The sequence below is a fragment of the Dermacentor andersoni genome, chromosome 2, assembly GCF_023375885.2.
Source record: "Dermacentor andersoni chromosome 2, qqDerAnde1_hic_scaffold, whole genome shotgun sequence".
NCBI lineage: Eukaryota > Metazoa > Arthropoda > Arachnida > Ixodida > Ixodidae > Dermacentor > Dermacentor andersoni.
Window position 1 is genome coordinate 38,923,604 of NC_092815.1, and position 23,417 is coordinate 38,947,020.

A 23,417-nucleotide genomic window follows, 5' to 3' on the forward strand; every position below is an offset into this window, starting at 1 on the left:
AGTCAGGCACACGTGCACAATGTCGCGTTGAATTCGAGTCGGGGATGGTGAAACGATCCTGTTCCATGCAGTGCTACTCATTTTCGCTCTTCGTCGGTGATCCGCGAGCGGCGCTGCTCCCACGCTCTCTCCAGGACCGGCCGGCTGTGAACGGTGGATAAAGAGAGGAATAGGATCGAGCGAAAGGAGTGATAATATTAAACCGGCCCAGTTTCAATACCAGCCTAAGTGTTATCTATACGGTCTGTCCTGAAAGCAAGGAGTATGAGTATGGAAAGCACGCTCTATTTGGCAAAATATTTCGATACATCTAGCATTCTTCAACATAAGAACCTTGGGCATTGATACGGTGAGCTCGGCGAGTTTCCCATTGTTTGCAGGCGTCTTGGAAGTTATTTCCTGGAGTCTCGTTGACCACCTTCGTTGCGACACTTTGGACGCCTTCCACAGTGTCGTATCGGCGTTCTTTCGACGCGCTTTTCATCCTGAGAAACAGGATGACGTCAGAGGGATAGAGAAGCCGGGAATGTTTTGGGGCTGGGGAGGCTTGGTTATGCCTTGTCCGCTCAAAAAATTCTCTGACAGCGAGCGACGTGCGCGGCGGAGCGTTGTCGTGGTGCAGAACCCACGATGTCGCGATCTCTCGAAGCATGCACAGGACGCGTTGTCTCAGTCTCTGGAAGACTTCGGCGCATAAAAGTTACATTTACCGTCGTCCTCCAGGGAAGAAATTCATTATGGACGATTCCCTTTGAGTCATGGAACGCGATCAACATCAATTTCACTTTGGATTTCGATATCCGCGCCTTCTCCGGACGGGGAGATTCACTGGTGTGCCACCCTGGGCTCCGTCTTTCTGTTTCTGGGTCATATTAAAACAACCATGTTTTACCCCCAGTAATAACTTGCGTTAGAAAGCTTTAGCCATGTGCACTGTTGACTCGTTGCAACGATTCAACAAAAACAGTCATTCGAGTCTCCATTTGCACAGAGTTCAAACTTCTCGGCACGAGTTTTTTGCACACCTTACGTATGTGCAAATGTTCAGTGACAATTTGATTAACCTTGCGGCGTTTTCGGAATCTCTCGCTCTTGTGCAATCATACGGACGCTTAAACGCCCATGAGTCAACACCGGCGTCCGAAACCATTGTCGACGTGAACCCGGACCACATGGCCCGTCGTGGACGTCTTCTCGGTCGTCTTCGTGCAATTCGAACACTGCCCTAATCCGTACGCTGCCCTAATCATCTCGAATGCCTCGGTATAAGGGACTTCCTCAGTTTAACGCAGAACTTCACCGCGTAGCGGCTGTTCCGACGTTCGCTCCATTGTTGTCGTAACGCAGGCGACGAAACAGGGGTACACTAAATAGAGCACGTCCCCTCGCTTCCCCTGTTCGAAGCCAGCTGAGCTCGTCGCTTCGTGAAGCTGAAGGTTCTCGCACCTTCCCTCGCGACCGGTTTCCGGGCAAGCTTCGTACGTGCGCGCCACGCCACGACTTATCTCCTTGTGTACTCTCAGGACAAACCTTGTAGTTTCAAGGGCGTGCGAATATTCGAAATTTCGAATACGAATGGAATAGTCCTTGCTGTTCGATTCGTATTTTATTCGAGCATTCACTGTTCGAAATTGTCGAATATTCGTTTCTTCCGAATATATGAGAGATCACAGCACTCACTGCAATCTCGTGAAAGCGGCGAGCATGAAAGGGAGGACTGTTTCGAATGACTCCGTTGCAGGAGAGCTGCGGTCGCTGCGCAGAGGCAGCAGTTACCGAGTGAACTCACGGGACAGACAAATTCTGCGCAATAATTTCCAGTTATTCAACACGAGTCGCTCACGTTTTAGGCAGCCCGTATGCGAATTTGTTGTCTCGATTTATTGTTTAGCGGTTTTCACCATGCATATGTTTGCATCCCTTTAAAACGACGTATGCGGTGTTGGCATCTCAGCGCTGACGCCCGTTGTTGCAATCGGACCGCTGGCACGAGTTGTTGCAACTGGGGTCGCAAGCCCCAAGGGTAGCGTTGGCCTGGCGGCCTGGGGCACAACTGGAAGCATCCGAAGGTCCTGGCAAAGCATGAGTCGACTGCTAACAGAACAACTTGTTTATTCTAGCATCGCAAAAGAGCGGCCGGTCAGGTCGACCGAAGTGGAGAGACGGGAGAGCACGCTACTCGACGGAAGAATTCGAAACCTTCTCTCTTGGAGTCCGGGGGCAGCTGCTTTTATACTCTCGCAGGTGAGGGCAAGAAGGAACGTCTCGTCAGAGGCGCACGTGACGGGGCACGGACACGCTGAGAGACAGGTTGAGACGAGTGTAGTGACGCATCCGCCGGGCCGGCGCCGGTCAGACCTCCTCGCTTCACACTTGGGGAGCTCCTCTCCCCGGCTGCCGCGCTTTGACAAGCGTGGGCACCAACATGCACACACACACACACGCACACTTGAAGACACGTGGCATTGAAACATGCCTGGACGCGCTTGGCGGGGAGGCGTATCGGCGGCGCTGAACGGGCCAAAATGTCCGCCGCTTTGAACGAAGCCCCGGCGTCCGTTGCATCCGCGCCGGCTATACCGCGCGTCGTAGGCGAAACGTAGCAGCGGCAATCTAGTATCGCACTTATCTCCTTCAACGAACACAGCATTACCCGTGCGCCTGGTGACAAGCTGACCTCTTGTTTCGTTTACTGCCCTCGTCGGGACGATAAAGATAACAAAAAAGCTTTTTGTATCTCCTTTACAAGCTTCTCAGTTTTCCGGGCGCCCAATTGCGAAGGGTATTACCTACGAGCGTAAAATACTAAATATATATATATCTTGTTTTTGTTTTTACCAACGAACTCCGCGCAAACATCATGTTTCACATTGTTTAGAAATAAGAAAGTATTTGATACGCAATCCGATATTCGGAGGTCCTTCCTTCTTCTTTTTTTTTTGCTTGACTTTCGACATTCGATTGGAATCTGATATTTCGCTGTTTGAACAGCGCTACACTATGTTTATAATGAGGAAGCCGCTGTTTCTAAGCTAACCTGACCTGGACCTGCAGGTAGTTGGTTTCTGGGCGTCTGGGCGTCATTTCCCCTCCCTGCATTACTAAACCCTCCCCGCGTTTCCTGCTCTATGCCTTCCCGCTTTGTCCCGGGTCGTCAAACGCCGTAAAGGCGAAATGGCAGCCCGCGAAAGAATGCTGCGCGCAGCTGAATGCTCGTCCACGCTGATAAGCGGCAGCCAGCAGCAGTTATATTCCCTTTACGGCAACGGCGGCTGTGTTGGAACCGAGACCTCCGTGGGTCGCATATGCACGGAGCCTTGCGGATATACGTGCTCACGGGCGACGGAAAGATTGAAGAAGCGAGAGAGAGAGAAAGGAAAGAAGGAGGAGGGCTGTCACACAAACGGCAGAAGTTGTCACGCGCCGCCGGTGAGCGATACAGTCGGATACCGATTTTGTGGCATACTTCACACGATTTTATATTCACGAAAGATGGCGACGTATGGGGTGTCTATACGGACCCCGTGTCGTTCGTGTTGCACGTAGTACAGCGCGTTAGGGTAACCGTGGCTACTGTAACGAGCTGTATAATGTACTACGTGTAACATGAGCGCTGTAGGAGGAACGCTGCAGTAGAGGAAGGCAACGAAATTTGGCTGTTCGCCCAGGGACGTTTTGTAATATGCAGCTCAGGAATTTATATTTGTTTCTAGATTTGGTAAGAAGATGGTGCGAGAGTCAGGCAAAGCAAAAAGAATGACAAGGCTACTGCATAAAAAGAAAAGGGAAACGCATTTTTCTTTCTTTTTGTATGACTGAAGAGTACCGTGATCATCACAAGCGCCGAATGTGTCCGTATCCGAAGAGTTTGCACAGACGACATGAGCAGAAAAACACGAGGAATGGAAATATGTGCCTTCGTCGGCAAGAAATTACGCAGGGGCCTTTTTTAAAATATTCGGTGTACGTGAACACGCATTATTATACGAAGTTCGAGAGCTCGCCACGGAGAAGTTACTTTCCTATACTGCAGGGGTAACTTAATTGTCATACTCCATGTGTGTTTTTGCATACAAGTCAAGCAGAGAATGATTGAATGTATATGCAGTAGACGTACACAGACAGGCTATAGCCAGCTCGGTCGAGCCGCACTTCGCGTGGGGGCAAAGGCAAGGAAATCAAGGCTATGTGTAGGAGAATTATTAAGGGAGACGGTAATGGGATCCAGGTGGCATGGCTGTGTCGACGTCAGCGGGAATTAACGGAAGCGAAAGAGAAAATAAATGAGAAATTATGGGGTTTTACGTGCCAAAACCAAAGTCTGCTTATGAGGCACGCCGTAGTGAGGGACTCCGGAAATTTCGACCACCATGGGGTTCTTTAACGTGCACCTAAATCTAAGTACCACGGGTGTTTTCGCATTTCGCCTCCATCGAGATGCGGGCACCGTGTCCGGGATTCGATCCCGCGGCCTCGTGCTTAGCAGAGAAGTGGTCCTTGAGGGAAGTAGGAAAGGCTGGCACTATATCTTCTGCAACCCTTGAGGGAGCACGGCTCAGCGCCAGCTTAGCAGCCCAACACCGTAGCCACTAAGCAACCACGGCGGGTAGGAAGCGAAAGAGACGAAAATTCCCTGAAGATGGGTACAAATTGGCTCGTCCAGAGGCTGCTGGCCTTACACTTCTTTAGCGTAGTAAGTCGTAGTAAGTAAGGCTGGTGATGTATTGAAGAAAACACTGTGTGAACATCAACACAACACACGCTGCCCACTGTGTAATTTGTGCGCGCTACGTATACAATGTGAGTAATAGGAACTCTATTTAGTTTCTCTCGCCTAATCTTCATTCCATCCCTCTTATTTTCTCTTGCTCTAACCCAATGCCGAAAAGCTGAATAGAACCACGGGGGGGGGGGGGGGGGGGCGGAGAAAAAGAAACATGATTGAGCTTTAGATCAGGCACTTAGACTCGACGAGCCTCTGAAACCGACTATCCTTTCATTCGGCGCCCATCGGCGTGTTGACTCTTAGGAAATAGACCCTCCGTGCTTGCCAGACATTTTAAGGCATTGTTTGGTTCGTGGTAGATCTTATAATAATAGTGACACCCTCGTCACGATCGGTCCTCGCCTTGCGCCCTCCTCTCTATACTCTCCCTAATACTCTCTGTCTGCTCAGCGGTTAGAAATTACTACTTGCCTATCACGTGGCGAGGGCCTGTTTCCCATGAACGTCTCCTTTATATTCTTTAGGACTATGCTTTAAAATTATCACGTGACGCTACCTCCTAGTATGTTTCCTTCCTCCATGGGAACGCCCGAGTACAGTCGGGCACCGCGGGATTTTCAGTCAAGCGTTCCAGTATACTGGAATATCTTTTGACTTGTAGATATATATGCACAAGTCAGGACCAGTACGAAAATGGACAGATCCTTAGCACTCAAGATCGTAAGTAGTCCTTGTTTTCGGCTCTGCATTCGAGAAAGCACAGTTAGGCGGATTCTTCGACAGGCGAGACAGATGGGCAAGTATTAACGAACGAGGTCTGAGGACACATTTGTGTAGTAATCGTCGCTTGAATAACATTAGGCGTTCGCCTTAATAGCGCCTTTTCCTGTATATAATATGTTGCATAAGTGTAAATAAAGGTTAACGTCCTCTTTTCCGAAGCACACAAGGTAATGTGCCTTGTGGCGCAGCGCTTGCCATGGCAAACGCTTGCAAAGAGAGTGGTCTGAATCGCGAAACCAACTTCAAAACGCGGTGACCGTAGCGCCGTCCAACGTGCAGAAGTTCCGGAGACAAGAGCTGTTGCCTTCACACCTTTGCGATAGACCGTGAGGATAGCCTTTGATTCTTTTAGTTCAGAGCTAGTGAGGCCGTGGTACTCTCCCACGTGTGCATATTTCTTTCTTCCCTTCCGAACATAATCGTACAGGCAGGTATACAGTTCTCCGTGTCTTCGCATATGCGTACATGAGGGAACAACATCTAACATGCTGATCCGGTCCTAGTGACCTATTAGGGGATGCGTATGGACAGCCTATAGTCACATTACAGCCGAGCAATTGCGACGCTCGTACGGCACCTGAAAATGGGTCTTGCACGGACATGAGTCTCGCTTGTCACCGTTTGACAGGCTCGATGTTGGAAAAACATGCTGAGAAACGAGGCCTCTGAAATTCGGTTTCAGCTCGTTGCCCTCTGGCTGCGGAAAAGGAGGCAAAGGAACCATCCTTTCGTTTCTTCCTATTTAGCCACAATATATAGTCGCTTCTTTCTCCACCCCTTTTCAGCGCAGCTGATGGGGGCAAATTATTATTTTTCTTGTATTTATTTCTCGTTTTCTCTCCTTCAAAACTTACCGATTTCTCTTGTGGAACTGGAAAAAGGTAACAATGGTAAGCCGTACGTAACAATGATGCTTTTGAGTCTTTATGCTTGGCGCTTAACAGAACAGAATTTTTTTCGCAAGATAATTGATTAGATTGCATTAATGGGTCGCAGCTGGCGGCCCTCATCAAGCGTCTCAAATGCGGACACCCGAGGAAAATGCTGTTGCCTCCCCTGCTGTTAAGGAAAGTGACGCAGCGGGAACGCATGCAGTGGCGTTAACCATTACACCACAGCGTCAGTAGCGATGCCCGTTTTCGTTCCGTATAAGTGATATGTCCGGCCCGGTTCTCATTAATACCAACAGCAACGTCAGCCAATCACTGCAGCTGCGTCAACCTGCCAACGCTATATGCGTCCGAATGTGATTATAACGCTTGAACAATCTGTCTCGACGGTGCAGGCATGTGCAGGCGCGTCGCGTCACGCGACACTACCGACTCGCGTCAAGCGCTCGAAGTACGCACTTGCGCTACGCCTTCTCTCTTCCTCGTTCCCACTCTCTGTGTGTACGCTCGCGCCGTTCTCGCCGGAGCGGCGGCACCGTCGGGGAGCGCAGCCTGTTCGGCAAACACCGCGCGTGACCGGGCCTCGGACTCTTTTTTACTGTCGCCCTCCTCCTCGCGTCTTCCTCCCTTGTTTCTGACACAACGCGGCCGAGAAGGCAGCGAATATGCGGCTTCCGAGGGCTGCCTGCTCACGTGCTTCGAACACCGTCGATTTCGGTCCCCGCCGGCTCTGTGAATAACGCGTTTCTCGCAACGACGCGCATGCTCAGGTAAAGGGAGAAGAAAATTGAAGCTTCGTTTTAACTACATAGGCTGAAGTTAGGTTGTGGAGGTGTATAGTCAGCCAGGAGAAGCGATACGAACCGCTGATAAGCTTCTCGTAAGCAGACGGTTCTTTAAACACTATACGGAACTGCTGTTCGTGCAGGTTTACCCGTCGGTGCTTCACGGCTCCTCGCTCGTTTCACAACCTTGTGGAGAATCGTACCTGTCCTATAGCTCGTGCCGCACTGTGTCTTCAAAAGAAAAAGGATAGGATCGACGAAGTGTCAGCCACTCACCATCAACATCGGATCTCGCCTCCTTTTCTTGGGACGGCCAAGCCAGCGATTGCTCGGACGTTAGTACCGCGGTTCCCGGCCTTGTCGAAGAACACAGCGAGATAGAAGCTGAGCTCAATCTGCGAATCTGATCTCCTCATTTCCATCTAAGCTTTCGCTTCGGTTAATTCTTCTCCAATCGGTTGCCGTTCGCTCAAAGGCAGACCGTTCGGTGTGCGGCGCCTCACAGTGCAGTCTGAAGCGTCTGCGTGTGTCCTTAGAAAGGCAAGAGTGCGTCAAGCAGAAGGCATGCCTCGCGGGAAGATGGAGACCGGTAACGGCGGCCACGGCAAGCACCACCGCAAGCGTGACCGGCTGAGTCCCATGGGCGGGGGCTCGTATGAGCGGCGCAACAGCGACATCGAACTGGACAAGGTGACCGGGCCTCCCGAGGCCTTCTTCCACCAGGCGAGGCAGTCGCGGCGCGCCTCGGTAATGGCCGAGCTGGTCATCAAGCACCTCGAGGACCAGGACCAGGAGGACAAAAAAAGCTCAGGTAAGCGTACACGCGGACGCCATCCGGCCTTCTATATTACATGCAAGTTTGCCCGCTATATGGACCCTTCCAGTTTTGGTGCACGGGCTCGTGCTGTCTTGAAAACGCGGTGGCTACCCTTTGCGTCGTTGTGTCAAGTTACAATACCGAAATAGCCTTTAACCACTGTCCTGATCTCTGTGGGATGTCCCTTCAGGCGATGTGCGCCGTCGTTGCAGTCCCACAACCGCACCCAAGGTGGCGAAAGCATGAGATAGCGACACGTATGTCATTGCCGCCTCTCGAATAATCGCCTGTATTTTATAGTGTGTTCGAGTGCGTTGTGCACGTGTTTTGGGTCTATGTAATGTGCATCAGTGGCTTCATACGTCACCCTTATCACGTGAAGAACGGCTGTTTGCTTGTCGGAAGCAGAACTCTCCGTGCATGCATACTGTCATGAAAGACTCTCCGAGTCCTTTCCTCTTGCACCTCAGGGTGACGTGACTGCAGCTGCCAGCTTTGTTGCAGGTTGTACGGGCTGTAGTTTTGAACGCGCTGTGGCGGTGACTTGGTGGTCGATAACGAAGTTGGCTGGATATATAGTACAAAAAAGGACGCCGCAGCGTAGAATAATACCGGTCTCGCTCATTTTGCGGCTTGTTTTGAGTTCTGTGGGTAGTTCTCGAACTCGAAAAGTGCTTGAAACGTACGTACGACTTTGTGCGCTACTGCCTGTAACACAGGTCACGGGAAGCGGCCGGCAAACCTTGTAAAAAGCGGAGGGACCCATCTACTACGCCGAGAAGCGCGCGCTCCCCAAGCGTCGTTACCTCTGTTATGGATGTGCGGTGAATTGTCCTTAGAGCCATGAGCCTGACACGCTGGATATTTGAACACACCGTGCTGCTATACTTGGTGACGAGCGATACAAGTCGCAGCTCTCCGTGTTGAGTTACGCTGTCACCCGGATGTACAGCCTGCTTCGCTTGCTTTATTTACGTGTTCTGGCTTCATACGTTATTCTGGTGTTCAGGAAGCTACTCGTTAGCTGAGAGTAGCCTGTGGATCATTTCGTCTAGAGTGCGCTCCGTTCTTATCTTGACCGTGCAAAACTGCATGCGTTCGAGTCTCTAAAACTGCGGATGGTGTTTGTTATTATTATTATTATTATTATTACTATTATTATTATTATTATTATTATTATTATTATTATTATTATTATTATTATTATTATTATTATTATTATTATTATTATTATTATTATTATTATTATTATTATAAAACTGTCACGCAAATGAATTTCCAATGGTGAAGCGGCCCACGTTAATTAGGCGGAGGAATATAGAGGCAGTTGAACCTGCTTCAGAGCACGTTGCCGAGGACAAGCAAAACAATATTGCTACAGACGCCCAACCGCGGTAATTACCGATGGCCATGTCCGGACATGTGCTTTTGCAGCATAACCGGGTGTGTGGCCGGTGGTCTCAGCGTCAACACGAACCAGAACTGGCCAAGCTCAATCACGGTGCTAACGCACTCGCAGCTTATTCATGTTTATACTAGTTTGATTATAGTCGATTACTTCATTGTTCAGGGGCCACGGTTCTGAGCCGATCTGCGTTAAGCAAATAGACAAATATTTCAACAGTCTGCCGTCGCAGCTTGACATCGCGTGGCCCGAGCGGAATATATGCGCACTCGCAAGCTATAGCGGCAGCGTCGAAACTGTGTTGTGCGTAGTGCACGCATTCGGCGCACAGCTTCCCTATATATAGTTGGCGACGGAAGGCACGCTACAAAGCATCCCATGCACGATTTTCTGCAAACTACCCACGCCGCAGCGCACCTCAGACGAGCGGATCTACCGCGGCGTTTTGAATTCGCCAGCAGGGCGTCGCGTTTCGTGTACTACCCGAAACCGATGAGCGCACCATAGAGGGCTCTGTTGACCGGTGTTTCCGCAGCGCCGCCTGGGCAGCCCGACACGCCCATATTGCGAGAAGGTTCATATGTGTTGCCGCCCATACGAGGGAAGTAAGATGACCCAATTTTTGGGGTATTCTTCCAGATTTATGTTGACACCTTCGTAGAACGGGTATATATACGCACAGTCAGCATTACCCCCCCCCCCCAAGAAAAGAAAAGAAAGCTTACAAGTCCGAACCACGATTCGGACAAATGAATTGCGCGGGCATGCGTACCGACTTGTGATAAAGCTCTACAAACTGCAATCCTAGTGTGTGTTCGTTTCAGGTTTGTTCAGAACTACACGAAACTCTGTAGGTCCGCGGCAGGAGGCATTGACGCTATACCGGGTTTCCCGCGCAACTTGAGCCAAACATTAAAGATATGCAAATGCCACGTAGCGTGGACAGAACCAAGGTATAATGTTATTTGCCGTCGCTGTTACTTGGCCGTCTACTTTCCGCATTCCGCCTAATTACGTAAGTAGCCTTAATCCAGTAGTCAATATTACAACTATAGATGAAAAGTGTCAATGATAAAATTGTAGAACAACATGAAATACCCCCTATACAGCTTTCTGTTGCTCAACACCTGCTACACCAAAGCATTTTTTTTTTTTCCAAGTAAGGAAGAAGCCCGCGAGTGCACGAAAAATACCCGCGCGACTGGTCCCTCGAGGCACTCTGCTTGTATTCGCGGGCGTCTTTCATGCTTGGAAAAACACTGTAATGTAGCACCAGGGGCGAGAGAGTAAAGAGATTTGAGGGGCTCGATTGTATATGATAGTCGCGTCTATAATACTAGTTTATTGTTTCAGACACGTTACAGGCATATGGGATGCCAAGGCTAAAGGCAGGAAGCATTGCTTGACATCGGCCCTGCCACCCACGTAGTGCGCATATGTACGTGTATATATATATATATATATATATATATATATATATATATATATATATATATATATATATATATATATATATATATATATATATATATATAACCACAACAGCCACAAACGAAAATCGTTACGCAGAGTCGAGTATGCTTGTTCGTCATGTAATACTGTGGGCTGTTGACTTCTTCGGCATTGCTATACGCGAAAAGAGAGAGAAGAAAGAAAGTAAGCCAAAGAAAAAGAACAAAAAGCGTTTTCGGTGGCACAAGCAGGAAGCTGCATGATGGATAGCGTCGTTTAATGTTCAGAACATGTTGGCAAGCTGTGGCGCAGTTATTGTTTCAGCCCTCTATTACCGCTTGCCTGTTTTCTCTGGTCCGTTATGTTCCCAACAGATTGCTTTCCGGCCCGCAAAAATTTTTTCTCCTATTTTAATGGAACGTTGGCTCCTTTCCGCGCCGCGACAGTGGTATGTGTCGCATAGAGACACACGGCTTTATTAAACGCAAAACTATGCAGCGCGGTCTGACTGTAAAAACTTTCTTTTTTTGTTTGTTTTTACTGCGATAGCATTATAGGTGGACTTCACCCAATTTGGAGGTGCCATGTTCTTCTGACAAAAAAATATGCGCCGATCTCGAAGGCAGCGCACTGTAACACAGTGGCTTAAAGCGCTAGCTTTCACGAGGGGAGACTGCGCGAAGCTGGCACGCGCGATACGTTTCAAAGAGCGATTTTGGCACGGGACAAGCATGCGTGAGATCGTGGCCAAATGCTTAGAGTACTGGGCTGCTGTGCTAGAAGACAGAGTTTCGGTCCCAGCATCGACCGGTTACTCATTTCTTTATAGCATTAAAGGCGGACCTCACTCACTCGTAAGGCATCTAACCGAAAACTCGAGGCGGGCTAAAACGTACGCGAGCACATCGCAGTGTGCACGAGGTCGCAACTTTGTAAAGAGAGGCGAGGTGTAGAATCGTCACCTTGATAAATGAGAGTGTGCAAGGAGACCCGTGAGGCGCTTGCGCGCGAGGCTGTCGAGAGGTCACAGTCATCACATTATCTAAGTATATGCTATTGCACACTTGTTAACGGTTATAAAAGTTCATGCCTGTTTATTTTATTTAAGGCTTAACATGGGGCGCCTCTCGGGCTGCCATTATCTTTTCTAAGTGTTTACTTATTTTTAACGAGGAACTCCGCGCAAAAGGAACCGATTAAACGATACCACGAGGTGCATTCTGTAAGTGTCCACTATATACAGGATATGTCAGTTTCGTCTGCTGCTGAAGTTCTGATTGGCTGGGCTGTGGTACAACGTCAGAAGCAGAAAAGCTACCAGCCAGTCAACACTTCAGCAGCAGACGAAGTGGGCATCTGGACTAGGTGAAGACTAACAGAATACCTCTACACCCCCCCCCCCCCCTCGTAGTTGCTTGTAACGTTTGTCGATGCCTTAAGCAAGTAATTTATCAGGTTTTTTATATTGGTCACCTAATTACCAACATTTTTATTAGCTTTGTAGGGTGTGTTCGGAAACACACCGTTCACTCTCTGCAGTAGCTCAGTGGCTATGGCGTTGCGCTGCAGAGCACGAGGTCGCGGGTTCGACCCCGACTGAGGTGGGAACATTCCGAATTCGATGGAGGCCGAACGCAAAAAAATAAATAAATAAAAGGTGCTCGTGTGCCATGCATTCGATGCACGTTAGAGAAAACCCGGGTGGCAGAAATTAATTCAGTGTCCCTCGCTATACGGGGTGTATCATCATCATTAATTCGTGGTATATAGGCACGTAAATTACCAGAATATAATAAAAAGCACACCATCCACCATTTCCTGACCACCTGCGACAACAACGATGACAAGAACTTTCGCGTACATTATTATTTTTTTTATTTAAGGAAAGGGAGCTGAATTAGGCGCATTCGAAGCGTTGTGAGTGACATTTAATACTTCGTTACAGAGGCTATACTTTCGATGACCTGCAGCACTGCAGCAATTCATTAAAAGTTTGCTTGCATACAGCTTGGACCGTCGTCAATATAACCGCAAGTCAAAACTGCACGTCAAGGATGACGCGAATGACCTGAAAAAAACTAGGTCCGCATATGCCAAAACGTGAGCCGCTTTGCACCATGTTTGCATTTGTTTCGACCTTATACCCTCGGCGTGTCACCGTCGCTCGAAACATGCGGCAGAACGCAGCTGACCTGGTTCTTGCTGCGGCTTCGGGTCGCATGTGCACGTTCGGCATAGCGGATGTGGACTTATTTCATCGAGAGGCGTAAAATTACACGAATGTCGGCGGCGGAACACCTGCGCCTATATAGTATGCGTGCCAGCATACGTTGTCGCGAAGAGGAGACGCATGCGGTGGTGAAATATAGAGCCAATGGATTAACAAGCAAAAAAAAAGGTTCTTCTAACTCGTCGTCATCACCGGCTAAACGTCACCGTCATCACCATATGCTTTCTGGCTGAGTTGTCACGCTGCAATGCTTTCTTTCCGAGTTGACGCTGCTTAACGATAAAGCATGGGCCAGAATAAGCGGTATTTCACGCGTTAGTAATTACGAGTGACACAGAAGCGTGCGGGTGTAAGAAACACTGGGGTTTTTGCATGCCACAAAAACGATCTGATTATTAGGTGCACGTCGTATATAGTGAAGGGAGGCGGGAGGACTCCGCGAATTACTTTTCACCACTTGGCGTTCTTTAACATTTGGGCAGCCCGTGTGCACGTGCGCGGTACACGAGCATTTATTGCATTCCGCCCGCATTGGAATGCGGTCGGTATCGAACCCGCGACCTCGTGCTCAACAGCGCAACCTATAGCCAATGAGTTACAATGGCAAGTACGTGCTCGGCTGCGTAGGCGCATTACCAAGTTATTGGAGCGCGTGCGTGCACAGCTGGACCGGCATGAAAAGCAAGCGGTCAAGGCCGTCGGTTTTATGACGTTGTGGTCGTATAAGGTGACGTCGCGTTGGGGAGAAAAACAACAACCGAAGCGAATGGTCACACTGGGAAGCAGAACGGTCGATGATGGAACGCAAGTCGGGACCTGCGTCGCTGTTCGTCACCGATGTTAAGAGAGTGCGTGAGTGACAGAAAACAGTTATTTGCGCCGTGATCCGGAGGATGGACAGGATGCCGGAAGTCCGGAGGATGGACAGGATGCCCGGACAAGCAGTAACGTTTTGACAAACTGCACTGTTTTGTGCTGGGCAGCGTCAGTCAGTATACAAAGCATTACTAATATTATGATGACGGATTTGTTTTATACAAAGAGCTACGACCTCTCGATGGCTACATAATTAAGGGACAACTAAGTATAGTACACAGAAAGAGACGTCTCCCAGTGGTATTCCTGCGAAAGTGTCCAGTATTATATTCCTGCATTTCTTATACTTATGCTAATTAAACGTCTCTCTCTCTTTCTCTCCTGCGCCTATGGTTACCCTCCTGGCCTCGTCCATTATTGGAAACTCGAGGAGCGAAGGGTTGCGGGTAGCGTGTTTCCAATCTTGCGTCATAAATACGCACTCCCCACACGAGATGGAAGGCGTCGGCTGGTTTTCCGGTGTTGCACCTCAAACAGCGATGTCTGGTCTCTGGACTGCAGATTGTATGTGACGGATAGTTCCTGTCCCACTAGGACTGGGCCTATTCGTCGTATACAATCTTCAGTGTGCGTGAACTATCTCTTTCTCCTTTTTTCTTCTCTTCCTTCTGTTTTTCTGTTACCATGCTTCGAGTAAGTCACACTGTAAACAAGAGTTATCTCTGTACCTTTTTCCACGTGCAGGGTAGCCGACAGTAGGCCCGCCTCATTAACAATCATGCCATTGGCATTGTTTCCTGTCTCACCTCTCGCTCTCTTTTCCTCGCAGTGTTATGTTTACAATGCTAGAGAATGTCTCTTCCTGTCGCCTGACTGTGTCAGTGGATTCTCTCAAATTCGAAGTAGTGTTTTTTTTTTTTTTTCGGAGCCAGATTCGACAGTGCTCGCGTGCTCTGCCCATTCAAATTCTCCCCTCTCCCCAAGTTTATCCCCCTCTCTTTTTTGTCACGTGGCCCTCTCCCCATTCCTTGTGTCCGTGTCTGAGTGCATCCCGCTCGGAAACGGGGTCTCAATATGCCGCCGGTGACGGGTCGACTACCATGCATGCGCAGCTCGCTTGTGTTTGCCCGACGCACAGCTGCACCTCAGCTGTGTCATGGACCGCGCTGCATATGGAGCGCGCGTGTGTGTGTCACACCGCGCCAGGCATGATCTGGTGGCCACGACCGGCAGCCTGAAGGCCACCCACGGAACGGCGGCATCTTAATTTTCTTTTCTTTTTTGGCCTTCATTAAATAAAGTTTATACCACCACCACCGCGGCAAGGAACCTTCCCATTCCTTCGTCAGCATAGACGCGTCGCAGTCTCTGTAATTCGTCCATTCTCTTTTTTTTTTCTGTTACGCCGACGGCGCTGGTGCGTGGGTGTATTGCAGTGCCATGTATTAGTGAAACCCATATGCAGTGCGCTTGACTTCAGCGTTAACGGCGCGTGCTATTCCCGGCGCGGGCACGGGACGTTACTTTTCGCGTAGGCCGATTTCACGGGTTACGAAGCGTCGTCGTAGATAAATGGAAGTATAACCGGATCCGATTAAATGTCCCGTCTCTATTGGTGCGCTTACATGGCGGCCGCGACGACTTGAGTTCCTAATAAAATATATAATTTTTTTTCTTTTTCACTGAAGTCAGCGGGACCGCCATCTTAGAGCACCGTATAGCACGCCGAGGAGCTGCGTAAACAACAAACGTGACCGCGTTGGAGCCACCCTAATCGCACGACAGCACGACAGGTGCGTCTTGCACCGAGCGACAAATCATAACAGCGATATAATCTGACGAAAAGCATCAACCATCAAAAAAACAAAACGATGTATATACGCGGGATGGTATGCATGGTGCGCTGACGTCACCGTTGTCACCATATTTGGGTTGTAGCACGGTGAGAAGCTGCGTCCGTGACGTCACGCGCAAACTATATCTGTCTAGCACGCGTGACGTAGCAATGAAAAGTCGACAGGACATTTCATCTCTGTGTATCAGTAACATCGCGACATATGCGACATGAACTACGCGGCGCAACAGGGAGTCGAGCTGCGAGTATACATGGCAGATATTTACGGAAGAATAGAAAATATCGTACACTGTATACTTCGTGGCTTCTGTGTGCTCACGAAGCCTAAGCATGTGCATGTGCAGTTGATAGGATTGCACATGCGAGTGATCCTAACTTGTTTGCATATGGGGCAAGACTTCTCGCAGTTTCTTCTGGTGCTTATTTCCATGCGGAAATGGCGCTTTAGCGAACTTCACTTCAACGAAGACTCCATTTGAACGATGTCGTTTAAGTTTCTCCACGGGCGTCGCATCAGATTTTATATGCAAAAACTTTTCGTCCGCCTGTTTCGACAAACTCGCCGTAAGACAATTTTAACTTCTACGAACGTTTTCTTTCTTTTTTTTTCCTTCTTTTTTTTCACGACACGGTGTACTGCATGAGTCCCTTTGGGGCTCAGCAAGCTGCTGTGCCGGGGATAATGGTGCGAAGCCTCTACATATGTCCTCAAATAACGTCTTGTTCTGCACGAGTGCAAAAGCAGAATAACCACCTTTCTTTACACGATTGTGTAGGACATTAAGATGCACGTACCTGAACATTTCTGGAATTATAACAAAATGGTCAAAGAGCTCTTCGAGCTTAACGCTCTTTTTTTTTTTTTCAGGATCTCTTTCTTAATTCCCCCGTCTAATATATAGGTTCTGGGCTGTTTGGAAACAAGTTTGTGTAGGTGTAGGCATCCGGCACGACGAACTGCACCGTCATCGAATGTGCGATCAAATATGATATATAGGGAGCAACTGATTGGACAACTGCTGGCGCACGTCGGCAGCCCTTGGCGTATAGCATACACTCACACGAATGGAAGTCGTAGTAGACGGTCCTGCGCGGCCACTGCCTCCAAATGAAGGGCGTGCCCTTGCGCTGCTGCTGGTCGTCGTCTCCGGCGGACGCGTTGTCGGCATTCTCGACAGCCAGCTTGTCTCGCCAGTCCACGGTGCGCACCGCAATGTCGCCATCGATAAGCGTCAGGCCCCGCGACGAGAGGTTCAGGCGGCTGTTCTCCAGGGTGTCCCACTGCGCGAGCCACACACGTATATGCACGGATGAGAAAGTTTATAAACTATATTGGAGGGAGCCCTTACGTCACGCATGCCAGCCTTAGCAAGCCGACTCTTCGTGAATCATCCGCTTTTTCTTGCTCAAAAAAGTCGACCCAACACGCGACCCAGCGCTCGACGGACCCAGTCGGTGCTATTCTAGACATTGCTGAATACCGCCATATTTGCAATCTTGTAAGCCCCGACTGACCCAGAGATCAGCTACGATCTCTCTGATTAACTCAAAAAGCCGTCATTACCAGTTATCACAATATGGCGGGTTTTGACAACGACTAAAATAGCACACTCGGCGCAGTGTGATTGGTTCCCGGCAGGTTTTCGTCGACGCGCAATGGTTCGAGTGCTTCGCCGAGCGATATACATGTACTACATATGCGTATATTTTCTCCATATAGGTTCGCGCGAATTCGCTCGTTTACTACGATGTATACTCTAATAAGAATGGGCTGGGGTGCGTTTGGCAGGCATTCTCAGATCATGAACAGCAGGTTGCCATTATCCCTCAAGAGAAAAGTGTATAACAGCTGTGTCTTACCAGTACTCACGTACGGGGCAGAAACCTGGAGGCTTACGAAAAGGGTTCTACTTAAATTGAGGACGAAGCAACGAGCTATGGAAAGAATGATAGGTGTAACGTTAAGGGATAAGAAGATAGCAGATTGGGGGAGGGAACAAACGCGAGTTAATGACATCTTAGTTGAAACCAAGAAAAAGAAACCGATTGTCTATAAGGGTTACGGACTGGATTCCAAGGGAAGGGAGGCGTACAGCAGGCGGCAGAAAGCTAGGTGGGCGGATGAGATTAAGAAGTTTGCAGGGACAACATGTCCACAATTAGTACATGACCGGGGTAGTTGGAGAAGTATGGGAGAGGCATTTGCCCTGCAGATGGCGTAACCAGGATGATGATGATGATGATGATGATGGTGGTGGTGGTGATGATGATTATGATTATGATGATGATGATGATACTCTTACAGTTTTCGTTGCAACGTGCGAACGCGGCAGCTGTACCTTGCTGCGATCGCACCCGTTTTCTTTAATTTCTTTTTATTATCATCTTTGTTTTTCTTTAAGAGCGTTATCTGAACGCAATCGGAGACGCTAAAGCTTACCGCGACATGATCACGTGTAGTTGGGCCGACTTTTCCTAGCTCCAATTTCGTTACGTAATGCCCATGCCCCCCCCCCCTCCTTCACCCCCCACGCACACCCTAGTTCTTTCCTTCTCACTGCGCGTCGTCATCGAAGTGAACAGTGGACCACGGTGAGCGGGCAGTGGAGATCGGCGAGTATACAGTGCCAGCCAGCTCTCTTCGCACTTCTGCGACAGGTCCACGGTGCACGCGTTTTTAGCCTGCTCAGCTTAAACGGTAAGAAATATATATGTAGAGCGTTTCATTCAGTTGACGGGCGCTGTTGCATTAAAAAACGCTAAAGACGTTGCACACTCATCAGAACTAATTGAAGTGCTAGCGACTTCACCACCGTGAATGTTTCTCTGTATGCTATTTCAATATTGAGAGGAAGCTTCAGCTCGGCGCCCATTTCGATTTTCCTGCTCAACTATAAGTGCAACGCGTAAGCGCTTTCGTTAGATAACCAATGTGCCGAATTGAATCGAAGTTGTATGTAAAAACGAAAGCCGAATCTACCGACTGTATAGAATCAGAATTTTTATTTGGAGCCTCAATTCTTTGCACAGACTGCCAAGAATGGATAACTTTTAAACAAATTGAAGCGCAGAGTTTACAAGTCCGCAACTTTGCGATAAAAACAGATATCTTAGTTTAGTGAATTGCATCCGTTAGAATACCCTGAATGGACAAATGTGACTCGAATCTACAGATTGCGTAAAATTGTTGCACTCTTTACAATGGTTTGGGAAAGGTCCCACTGACAAACTAGCAGTATATTTTAAAGCGGTGTATAATACATCAGTTTTGACCACATTTGATGTGTTATTAGGTGTAAATTTCTGTCTTGCACAGTGGTACAGAGAGAGAAGTCTAATGGTAAGAAAGGTAGATAGATCGAACAGAGGAGCATCTCTCAGGCCTAAATAAAGACTTTGCTTCCTGCAGTCTGTACAGTTTAACTTACCCTTTTAAATGAAGCAAACTTCATCGAAATCGGTGCATGCAGCGGATACCGAGGAAAACGATTTCTCCATTCCTACGTATTTACATAGAAGCTACTGAAGTAAACTTTCCTATTCAGAGCCTTTAAATACAATTGAAGACGTAGCTTGCGTATAGGCGTGAGCAGGTGGCCTTCGTGCACATTGTTGGGTATAGATAAGTTTACCAGTGTAGTTGGTTGGCAGAAATGGGCAAAACATTACTCAGGCTTCAAAAGGTGATGTCTCATCACTTGCGACGTAGCAGAACCAATATACAGGCGGCGTTCACAAATATAAGCACTTAAGAAACATCAATTGCAGGCCGACTCCTCGTTTGTTATTCTCCTTGGATTGACCGTCCTCGTTGCCAAAACTTTCCTTCCTTCCTTCTTTCTTTCTATCTTTCTTGTAGTCTGCGTAGTCTTCAGTATAATATGTTTGGAGGCTCTTTCGCACTTGTGCGACCGCGCAAAGTCTCCTATATACTACCAATTCGAATGCAAAAGTCACAAGTTCCTTGTGCGTAAATTTTATCTGCCTTCGTATTTACGTTACCTTATTCGATAGCACATCCACTGAAGACTGGGCGGGTAGCGCATTCCCCAGCAGCACAGCGAACACAACCGTAGCAGTACGCATCGTCGACGCGAGTGACCAAAGGGTAAGAACCTCGGTGTGCGCTGTGTGTTCCTCCGTCAAAAGCAAGCCTCATCATGAGGGTCCACGTGTGTGCGACGACCATTTCTCTTCTTTCAACGCGTATCCGCAAGGCCTCTTTGAGAAACGCGGGTTCACGTTAAACGTGTGCCTGACGGAAACTTTCCACGATTGCCATGCGTTTGTTTATTCTGTTTTTGTTGTTCTACGTGTATACGTACTACATGCGGGCCAGGGGGAGCGCTGCCGGCACTGTGATGTATGCGGTCAAGTGCCTCTAGAGCAACGCTTGCTTTTCTTGTTCGTTTTTTGCATCGGCCAGTGCCGTAGACCTACCGCATATGCGTATTGTCGTGCGGAGTAGAAGCCTGATGTTCGAGCCTAGAGAGATCGGAGACTGCGGCGCGTCGTCGCAAGGCGCGAACACGCCGGCTTTTTGTTCCAGGCATAAAAACGAACTGTCGTGCTCACTTCGAATCATGCTCAATGCAAGACGTGCGTGACAGGAATAACATAGTGTCATTATTTCATAGCGTTCAACAGCAGCAGAGAGAAAGGTGATGGCTAGAAAGTGGCGTAGCTAGGTCGTCTGGCACCCGGGGCCCATAGGTCTTCTGTGACTCCCCTCCCCCCCCCCCCGGCCCCGGGCCCTTTGCACCCAAGGCCCACGCTACGCCACTATGGCTAGAAAGGGTATGGTGAGAAAAAAATAATAACGTGCTTTAGACACATTTGGCATCGGAACACGACCGCGCAACAACGAAATAGCCGTGATGACATATTTTTCATCATCATCATCAGCAGCAGCAGCAACCTATTTTTATGTCCACTGCAGGACGAAAGCCTCTCCCTGCGATCTCAAATTACTCCTATCCTGCGCCAACCGAGTCCAACTTGTGCCTGCAAATTTCCTAATTTCATCACTCCATCTAGTTTTCTGCCGTCCTCGACTGCGCTTCTCTTCTCTTGGCACCCATTCTGTAACTCTAATGGTCCACTGGTTATCCATCCTACGCATTACATGGCCTGCCCAGTTCTATTTTTTTTCTTAGTGTCTATTAGAATATCAGCTATCCCCGTTTGCTCTCTGATCCACACCGCTCTCTTCCTGTCTCTTAACGCCTAAAATTTTGTTCGTTCCTTCGATCTTTGCGCGGACTTTAAGTTGTTCTCGAGCTTTTTCGTCAACCTCCGAGTTTCTGCCCCATATATTAGCACCGGTAGAGTACAGTGATTGTAGACCTGTCTTTTCAATGACGGTTTTAAGCTCCGAGTTGGTATCTGGCAAGGTCTGCCGTATACATGCACTCCAACCCATTTTTATTCTTCTGTAAATTTCCTTCTCATGATCAGGGTCCCTTGTGAGTAATTGACGTAGATAAACGTACTCCTTTACAGACTCCAGGGGCTGACAGGAGATCCTGAACTCTTGTTACCTTGCCTGGCTATTGAACATTAATTATCTTTGTCTTTTGCATATTAATCTTGAACCCCACTCTATCTCGGTTAAGGTATTCAAGCATTTGTTGCAATTCATCGCCAGTGTTGCTAAACAAGAGAATGTCATCTGCAAACCGACGGCTGCTGAGATATTAGCCGTTGATCCTCACTCCTAAGCCTTCCCAGTTTAATAGCTTGAATATTTCTTCCAAGAATGCAGTGAATAACATTGGAGAGATTGTGTCCCCTTGCCTGACCCCTTTCTTGATAGGCAACTTTCTACTTTTGTTGAGGAGGCCCAAGGTAGCTGTGGAATCTTTGTAGATATTTCTCAAAATATTCACGTATGCCTTCTGTACTCCTCGATTACGTAATGCCTATATGACTGCCGGTATCTCTACTGAATCAAATGCCTTTTCATAATCTATGAAAGCCATATAGAGAGGTTAATTGTACTCTGCAGATTTCTCGATTACCTTATTGATGACGTGGTTGTGATCCATCGTGAACGTTTTTTTGCTAACATTCAAAGACAGCGAAGAGGAACGCTGAGAAATATTGCTGCTCTGAGATCCACGCTTCGAACGGCCGCACTTCGTTTGGCTTTGAATTAGCCCCTTTTGATCAATTAATTATGAGTATGCTCATTGCCCCACGAAGTTGAAATTAGGGTTGTATATCTCACTTTTGCTTCTTCGACTCCATCTGTGCTAAATTTTATATCCGTGCCTATATTACCCTGCACTTTGGGTTTTGCACTACAGCGTGGCGATATACGGATGCTCAAGTTTTGTTTCCTACGGGACGCTACTGCTTCCGAGGATCAAAAGCACATGTGTGCTAGTCGAGCCCGTGCACTCTGCGCGCAAACGTACGACTCCTCATAGTTTGGAGTCTGCGGCGTCACACAGAGGGCGCTCTCTATCCTACGTCGCCGGTGCATCTCGTAACGGGTAGCTGGCCTACGCTGCCGGGGCGCCACACGGAGGCTAAGCGGGCCCACGCCGTCGTCCGAGTGTTTCTTGACTAGGGTTGCTTCTTTCGTGAAGATTACGAGGTCGAGTGGATGAGGAACAGAACAGGGGTTTTATTGGTATTGCAAACTTATTTACATAGAACAAGGGGTATCGTACTGGCCGGTGCACGGAGCGTAGAACATCGTTCTCGTCGCATGAACCACAGGTCACAAGGCTACATCTTTCTGGCGAGCACACTCCAGCAGTCCACTTAAATAAATTTCATTATCATCATCATGAGCAGCAGCAGCCTGGTTACGCCCACTACAGGGCAAAGGCCTCTCCCATAATTCTCCAACTACCCCGGTCATGTGCTAATTGTGGCCATGTTGTCCCTGCGAACTTCTTTATCTCATCCGCCCGCCTAACTTTCTGCCACCCCCTGCTACGCTTCCCTTTCCTTGGAATCCACTCCGTAACCCTTAATGACCACCGGTTATCTTCCCTCCTCATTACATGTCCTGCCCGTGCCCATGCCCATTTCTTTTTCTTGATTTCAACTAAGATGTCATTAACTCACGTTTGTTCCTTTATCCCTTTGGTCCTCCTTATATCCCTAGGTCAGGGAAATCTGCGGTCACACCTTCCTCCAACCGGTTCGTCCAAAGTCGACGAAGGCTCCGCCTTGAGACCGAGGGTGGGCATAAGCACTCCGGCACCTTTGTTCCCTGAATATAAGGAAAGGAGGGGAGCTTCGTAGGCAGGGAGTGCCACGCTTGATTCAAACTGGCGCGTCTTGGTTGCTGGGATGACCCAGAAATTAGCTGGAGCGTCTGTTCAACGACCGTGGCGGTTACCGGAGTCCGCGAAGAAACGGCGCAGAACGCCCTTTTCCAGGAATTTCTTGCTCCCACCGTCGATGACGGCGACATTGAACCGTCAATAAACACTCAATCCGCCAAACGTGTCTCGCCTTGTTGTCGCCGCAGTCTGTCCGACGGGACGCATTGTTAGCTTCACGAAGCGATTCGTCGCAGCGGTACAGGAGAGGCTTGAAGGTCACTGACCCCGTTGGCCGTCGTAACAGCGCAGACAGCCAAAGTTGTCACTGGACCTTTGGGTCTGTCCCACTCGAGGCGCTCCCCAGCTCTGGTACAG

At 48.7% G+C, this 23,417-nt stretch overlaps 1 protein-coding gene across 2 annotated transcripts in view; it reads left to right on the forward strand.

The window, feature by feature from the left end:
• Positions 1-3,332: 3,332 nt before the first annotated feature.
• VhaSFD (V-type proton ATPase subunit VhaSFD) overlaps positions 3,333-23,417 on the forward strand; it is a 46,222-nt gene continuing 26,137 nt past the window's right edge. Inside the window, exons 1-2 of one of the 2 annotated variants that reach the window (XM_072286385.1) lie at positions 3,333-3,429; positions 7,328-7,995. In XM_072286385.1, the coding sequence (XP_072142486.1) occupies positions 7,749-7,995 (247 nt within the window). In that variant the 5' untranslated portion in view covers positions 3,333-3,429; positions 7,328-7,748. Of the gene's footprint in view, positions 3,430-7,327; positions 7,996-23,417 lie in introns of those variants that run through there. The other variant, XM_050189501.3, reaches the window with a different exon arrangement.